General features: G+C 35.2%; 1 protein-coding gene across 2 annotated transcripts in view; it reads left to right on the forward strand.

The window, feature by feature from the left end:
* LOC113225934 (condensin complex subunit 3) overlaps positions 1–11,267 on the forward strand; it is a 32,585-nt gene that overhangs the window by 16,595 nt on the left and 4,723 nt on the right. The window contains exons 15-24 of one of the 2 annotated variants that reach the window (XM_026458408.1): positions 314–396; positions 1,747–1,864; positions 2,410–2,495; positions 2,882–3,001; positions 3,177–3,344; positions 4,002–4,098; positions 5,393–5,458; positions 5,832–5,891; positions 6,791–6,898; positions 9,571–9,714. In XM_026458408.1, the coding sequence (XP_026314193.1) occupies positions 314–396; positions 1,747–1,864; positions 2,410–2,495; positions 2,882–3,001; positions 3,177–3,344; positions 4,002–4,098; positions 5,393–5,458; positions 5,832–5,891; positions 6,791–6,898; positions 9,571–9,714 (1,050 nt within the window). The remainder of the gene's footprint in view (positions 1–313; positions 397–1,746; positions 1,865–2,409; positions 2,496–2,881; positions 3,002–3,176; positions 3,345–4,001; positions 4,099–5,392; positions 5,459–5,831; positions 5,892–6,790; positions 6,899–9,570; positions 9,715–11,267) is intronic. The other variant, XM_026458410.1, reaches the window with a different exon arrangement.

Genomic DNA, 11,267 nt, shown 5'->3' on the forward strand with positions numbered 1-11,267 from the left:
AATTACTACAAATTAATTTGCTAAAAGCTCATTATTTCAAAATTTTATTACAAGGAGTTAATTCACTTTTACAGTGAACGACACATATTATACTGTGCTTGAATAAATCGTACATAAAGAAAAATGATGAAATTTCATGTAATTTATTCGAGAGTTCAGTTATGATAGACATAGGAAAATTACTCCACAATGACGCATAAAGGACGCAGTCGGCAGCTTTTGAGACCAGTCGACTAAACCATGTAGTCCATTGTTTCATTCTCGCCCTAATAAATTTGTATAGTTTGCATTTTACGTCTCTTTTTATTTTTAGGTACTGTCTCCGAATCTGTGATATCAATGTCGCCGGACCACAGCACGGTTATCGAAATTTTACTTAAAATCATGGATGTCAGCGTAAGTTACCAAATATAAAGTAATAATTATATAAATTTAAAAAAGAAGTAATAATTTTCGCTAAACCCTAAAACGAAATAGTCCATATAAACCACGTTTTACTAAGTAAATATGCACAAATCATTCGACAATAGTTGATTAAATGCGTTTATGTGAGTACAGTGCCTCCACTATGACTTTATTGTGACAGTGCAAAATAAAATAGTTTACAATACGACGTGTGTGGTGTTTTGATAATACACCTTTATTCGGTATTTCGGATTTTTTAGTGGTGTAAGACCAATATTTGCCACGATCACCAGTAATAGTGCTTGCGCACTATACAACCGATTCGTGTCAGTTCCGAATCTGAGAAATGACGGACCGAAATGTCACAGGTGTCCGAAGTGTCATTTTATCTAGGTGTACAAGTAACAAGCAAGTACAACTGTAAAGTATGATAGAAATAGTAGTTAACGATTGAACGACTACAATCAACCGTATAATTCAATAGTATGACAAAGGGTGGTGCCTCAAAATGTTCCAGGACTTCGTTATACAATATCGTGAACGTGAGCGAAGCTTGTGTGGGTGTACCATCGAGTATATAACCAGAAATAGAGATGAAATGTCATTTAACTTGTTTGAAAACTATTTTGCCATATTGTTGCTCTGATGACTGCACTCCGATTGGCCAACTCGAATTCGAAACAATTGACGGGTGTCGTCAATTGTTTCACTTCAAATCGACCAGTTAACTTTAGCTTTGCTAAAAAAGACGAAATATGCAAAATTACATATAAAATTTGATTGAGTTGTAATTTTTTTAATTAGTTGTTTTACTGTTTTTCCCCACACCACCGAATGGAACAGCACGCCATTGTTAGAGATATTGTCTTTGTTACAATAAATACAAAAGATTTTTGGAATATACAGAGACGTACACACAGGTCATTTGTTGGCGCTGTACTATTTCAGTTTTCTAATTTGTAATTTCAGTGCAAACGAGAGTTGATAATTTATAAGTGATGTATCACTGATGAGTTACCAGAAATATACGGCCTTATTTCTTCTCTATTTCTGGTTATATACTCGATGGTTTACGCTCGCTGCGCGTCGCGTACGGACGCACATTCGCACTCTTATTCACCATATAATTCTATTGGTTTTATTATACTGTGCTAATACTTTCTCTACTATATGTGCAAGCAAGACTGTAATAGTTTTTCACACTATGCATTGCCGTTGCCAATGTACGCTAATCAAACAGATACACCAAGTGTGTGATTTACATTAACATTGACATAATCAGCTAAACACGCAAAAGTCTGCCTTTTTTATAATTTAATAAAATATAATTGTTGTTTTCAGTGTGCGGCGTATAGACTTATCATAGTTGAGGGTCTCTGTCGACTGTTGTATTTGGGACATCTAGAATCGCCCACTATACTTTGCCGACTGCTGCTGCTTTGGTTTAACCCTGCTACAGGTTCATACACTATTTATGGAAAATATTACACCTTCGTTGCACCGAAATTTTAACAATTATTTTAAAAAGCGTGACAGTTCGTCATCTCACTTTCGACTCGTATCTGAAGTACAAAGTAACTGAAATATAATTACAATTTTCAGGCTGATTTCACATCACATTTCCTTCATGTTCACATGTTGGCTTTTACCTATTCTTAAAATAATGCATACAAATTTCAAATTAACACCATTGATAAGAAATTAAAAATATGTGGAAGTTTTTGCCATCTCCTGAATAATCACTCTTTATAAGATACGTGTTCGAGAAAGTAAGGCATCGAAATTATATTTGCATTTATAGATGCTGTGAAAATCGTGAGAACCATATTTCTTTTTATATTTACTTTGAAAGTGGATACTAGCTCAACTTCGAAGTCCAACAGTAATTTGTCAATCTTAAACAAACTTCCTAAAATATGAAACTGGCTTTTGTTTTGCAGTTAACGTGTGATTTAATTTTTGATTTTTCTATGTGTAGTTTTCATATACAAATGTTTGTTTTAGTGGAAGAAGACAATCTACGTCAAACTATAGGCGTTTTCTTCCAAACTTTCCCTGCCTCCGTGGATGGGGCACAGGATCAAATACAGGTAAATGCACTTTGTGTACAATTATATGTAGGTTTTGTGATTATAGAGGTCAAAATGCCTTAATAATTATTTTTTTGGCAACATCACGTTAACAATGGCTATCTGAGCTATATGGCGGCATATGCAGGTGCAAAAGGCTGTGCTCTAAGACATAGGGGCCTTATAGTTGCTACTAAATTCCCTTCAGTTGACCTGACTTTACCTACAGAATTTAGTTGATTACTTCGTCACTTGACACTTGTAAACCAGCCATTACATGAAGTCGAACCAATCAAGTAACAGCTTCTCGGGGCGACTGTGATAGCGCTAACTTGCTACCAAGCTTCAGATGATCCCGTTGCATGTGTATTATTAAGGTATGCAAAACTGTTTTCGTTTTTATACAGAAAGCAACATTGCCCATACTACGTGCTCTTGCCAACGCTCCGTCGAGCTCTCCATTAGCTGAAATAGACCAAGAAGCTGTTGTTAGATTCATTGTATCTCTAACCAGAGTCAATCATGAGGTATGTGTTCCATGTTGCAAGATTGTCTTGTCATATTGTGAAAAAAATCTGTACTTATTATGTGTAAAACTGAATCTTTAGAATAGAATTCTTCTAAAAATATCCCAATACTAGGCATATGTAAAGTCTGCCGATGCCAAAGATGTATCATGCAGTAACTCAATCTCTATTTCAGTTGACAGATAGCCAAGGCGGCATGGCAATGTTACTAACAAACAGCCTCGCGCGACGGCCTACTGCGGCCGAAGCGGGTCTCGTTTGTCGCATGCTCGCGTTGCTCTCTCCGCCGAGAGAGGCAAGACTCGCTGCAGAGCTGGCCAACACACTGAGAGATGTTTGCTTGGTCAGTATTCAGAGTTGGCTTGTGAAATGTACGTTCGTACTATGAACTTATATATCGTGTACGCAAGAGCTTTTCAATTCAATTTCACCTTCACAGTGCCCACCTTCGATCGACTTGAAAGTCTAGAACACTCCGTCCTAAATTGTAACTTCATGAAAGCATGGGACGAACAAGTCGTGTGCGCCGTGTTAAGCGACACGCCTGTCCATAGCACTGGTATGGCAGTGCCACTCAGAGCTTTAAATCGCAAAGATCTGAGGATCACTGCCAGTGCACCCTTCACCCTGAAACATAAATTGACAAGTCGCATGTACCTGTAATTTCATCAAATGAGAACTTTGAGTAGAGCCTGCTCCCAACGATCCTGTCGTGACTTGCAAAATATCCATGTCTGCAAAACTCTGCACCGATTGATGTTGGATGCGTAAGCAGATATTTAAAAATTTACGAATGCAGATACAGACGTCTGCAGCATCCCTACTACAAACGGTTAAAGTATATAACATTTTTTATTCATACGTGTCATGATGCTGCAAATTTGTGCCAGCAATATTTTTAATGATACAGAAGGCTTGCTAGAAGTCATCTAATAATTATATTATAGTAACTGTTTTATTATTAAATATAGATTGAATGATAGAAAGATTTGCTTTTCAGAAACTTCCCGACAGGCAATCGAGCCGAAATCTTACACGTTATTTAGGCGCCCTGGAAGCCATGGAGCGAGCTAGCCTTAACAAGTTATCTCATACCGGTAGGTTATATTATCGGGAATAATAAAAGTTGTGGTTTGTCAATCGCCATAATGAAATTATTTCCAATAAACTTAAAAGTAACTTCATTATTTTTTTTCTATTAAAACACGACATTTTGTTTAGCTCAAACCTCAAAATTACCTCAGCTCGATTTAATTTTGTTCTCGTACTAATACGGTTCATTTTGCTTGAGTCGAGCAGTAGCGACACTGATTTTAATTCGGAATTTATTTTTTTAAAAACGGAATTAAAACCATTTCACTGTAAATCGTATAATCTGCGTGTTCTATTTAGTTCTATTGATATAAAAAAAATCATTGTAAAATACCTATTGAACACTGCGGTTTTCTTGTAAAATTGCGAAGTAACTTTGGTTTTTTTTTATCGTGAAAAACTTTATTAATCGTGTTTTAACACCGTATACTAATCAGTGTATATCCTTAATTTTATTATATATTTTTTCCAAAGTGATTGTTTCAACACTCACTGTTATACGGAATGAACCAAAGCCATTTGACGTCGTATAGACTCTTAAGAATAAAACTGAAACTAAATAAGAATTAAAAACTATGGCTTATAGGGAGTTGTTGTTTCGCTAATTCCAGATACTCACTCCATTTCGCTAAAAATGTCGATTGCGTTAGTCATGATAAAGAGGGCAGAGTTGAAGAAATTATATTTGGGTAATTCCATAGCGCATGTAACACCCGTTACTTTGGCTACAGGTTGCATTTAGAAATTCTGCCGGCTAGTTGACCAATGCAAAAGTCAGACTTTCGACAAACAGGTTCTGTCTTTCAGGTTCAGTTACTATTTAAACCCCTGTTTCTACTAATTGTTCGTCAAAGTAAAAGCTTGAAGTCACCATTTGTGCTTATAATCTGACAAACTTTACAATTTTGTCATTTAATTCACTATTTGTACTCATTTGTGGCTCTATTGAAAAAGGGGTACAAGTCAAAAAAGCCAATTTTACAAGGAAACGCGATAAGCACTTAACGTTTAATTACGTAGCTTTAAGCTTTAACTGTTTTTCGCATCTCCTTGTAAAGTTGGCGTTTTTGACTTGTACCCCTTTTCGCTAGAGTCACAGAGATAAATTATTTTTCAAACTCTTGATAGTATTGTCATTTAAACATTGTTTCTACCTATTATTTGTGAAATTAAGACAGCGTACTATTTAAATACTACGTTTACATCTCCAGTTGTTATTATAAACTTATTTAAAGGAAGTTTATGAAAGGGTGCAAGAACCGTGATTTTTGTTAATGACCCATTTACTGTTTGTAACAGGCATTGTCGATGGCACCATGCAGAATGAAGATACGATGTCCATTGGCCGCGCGACCACTTCACTTCGTAAGTACACTACAAATTCACTTATTTAGTTGTGTCAGAAGTTAGCTGTAGGAATAACGCGAATGTTTCGGTTAATACAAATCAATTCTGTATTAATCTGAAACACCTAATTCAAAAGTGAGTTAATAATGAACACACTTAACATAGTCTTGTACTAGAGGCAAACTCTGTGGCGCGGGTGCCATGGACACACACATAGACAACCACAAATTACACCCAAACTCACGAGAGAAATAAATGTAGGCCATACAAATATTTCTCCCAGTTCGGGAATCGAACCTGGGACCTCTGCTTGGCAGTCCGGTATGGTAACCGTTCGGCCCCAGAGGCAGTCAAAATTAGGAAGTACTTAATGAAATCATTATTTTGTTAGGTGTAACCTCCGGTACGCTTCGTTACCGGCCGACGAGTCTTTTATTCCAGTTTCTTGCAAGTATGATATATCTAAAGTTTGTTTTTTTATTGAGTCACACTACATATTGCCATTTAAAAAATATTTTGATGTTGAATCATTTGTGTAGTTACGCATATAACATTGTTTTAATACAGTATGTACATTTTTGAAATAAGCACTTTTGAATACGTAAAATCACTATTTGAGATTCATTGACATCGTTTATTAGTTTTTATCAAAGCCCAGCAAGCGGTGCTTTCTTGCCACCCACCCAAGAACAGTTCCCTTATTTACAAAGCATTAAAGGGTGCTGGTGAAATTACAGGCACTTGGGACTTGTCACCTTATGCCTCACGGGCTCAGTGGCAGTGCCGTTCAGATTTTTGCGATTTAAAGCTCTGAGTGGTATTTCAACTGTCATGGATAGGTGTATCGCTTACTACCAACTATACGACATGTTCGCATCGTTAATAAAACATAAAAAAGACGCATATTTCCGAACCATAATGAAATATTATCATGTTAATTATCCGATAATTATCCTTGCTGATTCATAGTTTTATCTCTCTAATTTTTCAAACAGTGTGAAAATCGAATAAACGCGACGAAAAATCTTTGGGAAAACAATTTGGTTTAGAAAATTTATATATTTATACATTTGACACGTTTGGATACACGACGTTGATAGCGGTAGCATTTTATTGTTCCCATTAAATAATTTATAAAGATATCAAGTTATCCTGTTAAATAAGAAAGGCTACTGCGCTGCGATAGGGAATCAACATTCCGCCTAGGTAACGTTGTGTTTACTATTGTATTCATAGTATGCACCAAAAATTATCCAAACACATTTCTCATTTAATTTGCACAACTACTTCGGTTGTTATATTCAAGTAATTACATACTAATTATTATTAAGTAATTACTTTGAATTTCAGCTCAACCTATAGCCCGCAGCACTCATGTGGTAATCAATGAAACGGTAGAAGAAGAGATGGAAATTGACGAAACATCACCCGTAGAGCGTATTTCCAAAATAAATAAAGGTACGTCTCCTTATTTACTATAAATTATAAAACTAAGCTTATTACACCATCCCTCTTTTAACCTTCTAAGGCCCTGTGTACATCACAATGTACCATCAACAGCACCTCAACCTATACACTTTTATACGAATATGGCGTCCAGTGCACGGAACAAGATCCGTCAATGTGTAACTTGATGTGCACATAATATTATTATGTAAAGTGATTCAGGCCCCACACAATATTATTCCTGTGATCACATAAACGCCTATAGTTTGTATACTTATACGTAATATTAAAGAATGGAATATAATTCGTTTAGACCGTGACCCATAGTAATGGTAGTAATACTGTAATTTTTTGTGCTATGTTTAGTACAATACAAAATTACTTAATGCTAGAGAAATGCCACGTCTAGACCACTACGCGTGTTGTTGCACCCAATGTTGTTGGTAGGGGCAGTCCAGCCTGTTCGTGTGAACGTCTAGGATGGTATTAAAACGCTATTAAAAATATCGCATTCCAATTTAGCGCTATACATATGTTATATGATCATAAGGTATCTAAAATAATTCTTTAAAAAGTCCCGGTTGAGGTTTTTATACGTGAGGCGCCCTATAAGTTTCCGGAATGAATAAGAAAAAAATACTATAAATGGTCAGAAATGAATTTATTGTTTCTCAAAATATTCTCCGTTAGCGTTAATGCACTTTTTCATACGAAAGAACCAATTTTGAAAACATTTATGCCACTCCTCCGTGACAATCTCTGAAACATATTTTTCATACTCTTCGACAGCCTCTTCAGGTGATGAAAATCGTTGACCGCGTAACTGGTTCTTAATTTTTGGAAATAAATAAAAGTTTCGGCTCATCTCGAAAGACCCTTACGCTCGATTGCTGCTTTGTTTTGGGATCGTAACTATAAATCCATGTTTCGTCATCTGTTACTATGTCCCACACCAAATTTGACGCCCCTTCGTTGAATCTGGTAAGCATGGCATTGCACCAAGTGACGCGATCCGTTGTTTGAGCCTCAGTCAAATTGTGTGGGGTCCACCGAGAACACAGCTTTTCACACCCAAATGTTTGTGTAATATTGATTGTATTTGACTCATGCCTATGCCTAAAGATGCCCGAATCTCATGGTATGTCACATGCCTGTCTGTTTTGATTATACGGCGCACAGCATGGATGTTTTTGTTGCTCACAACAGTGGACAGGCGACCATTACGAAATTCGTCACTGAGATTCACACGACCGCGTTTGAATTCTGCAAACCAGCCAAAAATAGTCTTCTTGCATGGTGCTTCATCGCCAAAAGCAGTTTGAAGCCGAGCGAAGCTCCGCTGAGCAGTTACATTACACTTAAAGTCGTAGAAAATCATACTACGAAAAATTTCACGAGTTAAATCCATATCTATGGTTAAATCCATGGTGATGTAGACAACCAATTTCTAAAATGACGCCACAATGTAAGAAATGTATAATGTACGTAATGTATATAAGAAAGTGGAACTCAATGGCTGTATTCTACAGCCAAAGAGTTCCACTTTCAAATGTTGTAATTACTTTTTAAATATTGTTTATGTAGTGGCCAGTTCCGGAAACTTATAGTGCGCCCTATGTACAAAACTGAGGGCAAACTTGCTTCGGTTTGAAAAATGTAATTTTATTTATATATTTAGAACATTTTATGCACATTGGGCGTTTAAAGCCCTTTCCATTGTAGTTTTATGGGTCTTGGGAGATTAACGTCGGAACACCAGATTTAACTAGTTACACAGTTCCAACTACATGTCAAAAGGTTTCTAATCATTTTTGATGCTGCACACCTTTGTACCAAAGTTTGCTTAACCTGTACCTTTTTTATGGTTTTCAATAACAACCGCCGTTGTTATTGAAAACCATAGGAATACATAGCCTGTTCGTTAATTAGTAATTATATTGTATTGTTTATTTATTGTTTTATAATTTGTATTTGTTTGCAATTTTATTTTTCATTGTATTGTACTAACCTTGTTTCTAAGTTCTTTTACTAACAATTTATGAGTAATTGTTTTTGTCCAAAAATAAATAAATTGTCTATTTTTGGGTAATGTCTTTCCACTATTAAGCTAATATTAAAACCAAGATCAAAAATAAGCCCATCAACACTAATTAAACAATACAGTCTAGCTAAACAATCTTCAAATTATAATAAATCTGAGGAATTATTAAAAATCGAAGAATGAATTTAAATTTATGTACAATTTTTTGTATATTTATGTAAGTACTTTTGTATTGGTATATCTCAATAATTTCTTTTAATTAATTATGTTTTTTGCATTGTTTTATGTAATTATTATGTTTACCTTTGTTTTATTCTTTATGTTATTATTTTATACCTTACGTATGTGTGTATACGATTCATATGTATGCTACATGTTATAATCACTTTAACATGAGATAGATTCTTGTTTCCTTCTCTTTTCTACATATCTACCGCACAAAGAACCAATAACTCCTGTAATACTAGTTTTTACTTAGTTTAGGAGTTCACTGACCTGTGTTTTGGCGACAGTAATCAGTTAGATCACTGTACGACTTAAACATGTCAAAAATTTGTACTGTTTAAAAAAATACATTGTATTTGTACAATATATTTATTTTTTAGTATTTATTATTATTGTAAATTATAACTCTTATTTAAAGAAATAGGGCAGACTATACCTGAGGAAAGTCCGAAGTCGCCACTCAATACTTCCGGTTCGGACAGCGCAGCAGCCGATGCGGCCGACGTGCCTACCGATTCCAGTAGCGGCATTTCACCTGTCAAAAAGGCTAAGGTCTCCAAGAGTAAGTTCATTTTATTTTATTTATCCGTGAGAGTAAACATGGTATCTTTGTTATTACCGTTGCGAAGTGGTAAAAGTGTTCCGTATTTGACAGTTTGCGGAACAGAGTAATTACGCAAAAATAGATGTTAAATTTTGACGCTCTAGCACGACTACGGAAGAAAAAAAACAATGGAAGGCCTTATGCCTCGATTACCATCAGAACCGCTGTCACCAAAACTGACACATTCATAATTTGAACCACTATGAAATCTTGATAACGATTAGTCGTAGTTTCAATTAAAAAAAAAAAACAAATTCTGGACTGTTAATGTATTTTAAACTTTATTCTGTTGGCATGTCGTTGAAAGTTCAAAAATATCATTTTATATTGAAATGTGTGATGGAGATGTTTATTTAGTTCTTCAAAAAATAATAAACAAAAATACGATAAACAGACAATATAAAATGTATTAATATTAAATAAAAGATTAATTAAATTAAATAATTTGGCCAGACCGGCAAAATGATAGTGACGGAGTGAAGATATTTGTGTTTTCCATCCGTTACTCTCATCTCTGGACTGTATTCGCACTTTCCATCAGGCGCGGTGCAGTCATTTTGCCGAGACACAATAAAAAAAAATAAAAAAATAAAAAATAAGACTTAATGATGATACGAAAGACCGCCATAATTATAAAAAAAAAATGTAATGATGTAACATTCTCCTGACCGTTTACGGCTACGGCAACTGCTTCAACTCCGCTGTTGGTAGTGGTCGTGCGCTCTCACGTGGATCACATAGCCAATCTTATTAGTAAAGACCCGTGCACATAGGGGGCACGTGAGCACACCATAAACGAAGTGGTGAATAAAGTTATTTGTTATGCGAGGCTGCAAAGTTGTTGTTTGACACAAGTGTTTGTATTGAAACCTGAGCAAACGTAGAAAGCTAAGATTAAATAGATTCCTGAGCGTAACGAGTCACGAGACGTAAGACAACTTTGCTGCTGAGCGAAACGCACAACTTTTCACATTACTATAGCGAGGAAAATGGTAGATGAAAGGAAAACAGTTGAACTATAAAACATCAAGTTCTTAGGTTTTTGCGATTGTTACACATAGGAAATGAAACTATGTTTCCGGATTTAAATCGCGTATATTTGTTTTTTCAAACAAACCGACGTTTCGGGCCCTTTACAGGTCCCATGGTCACGGTCAATAGTTTCATTTCCTATATAAAACATCAGCTTTTTTTTATCAAAAGAAAAAGTTTATCTTCGGATGCGTTCTAAATTTGCACTTCATCAATTTTTATCCTTGCTTGTACTTATAATTTTGTGTGACTATGTGATTATTGAAATTATTCTAGTTCTTCAATTAATTACAATAATTTAATAAACACAATTAGTTATCATTGTCCTTTTTAATGTCAACAAGAATAAGAATAAAATATGCCAACGGATTTATATTACATAAATCAATCCATATATTCTTTTTTTTTTTCATCGAAACAAAAAGATGCACCGCAGTCAGTGTTGGGCAAAATTTAATTGTTCTGGCAATTAAAGATTG

The sequence above is a fragment of the Hyposmocoma kahamanoa genome, unplaced genomic scaffold, assembly GCF_003589595.1.
Source record: "Hyposmocoma kahamanoa isolate Upper Pololo Valley unplaced genomic scaffold, ASM358959v1 180, whole genome shotgun sequence".
NCBI lineage: Eukaryota > Metazoa > Arthropoda > Insecta > Lepidoptera > Cosmopterigidae > Hyposmocoma > Hyposmocoma kahamanoa.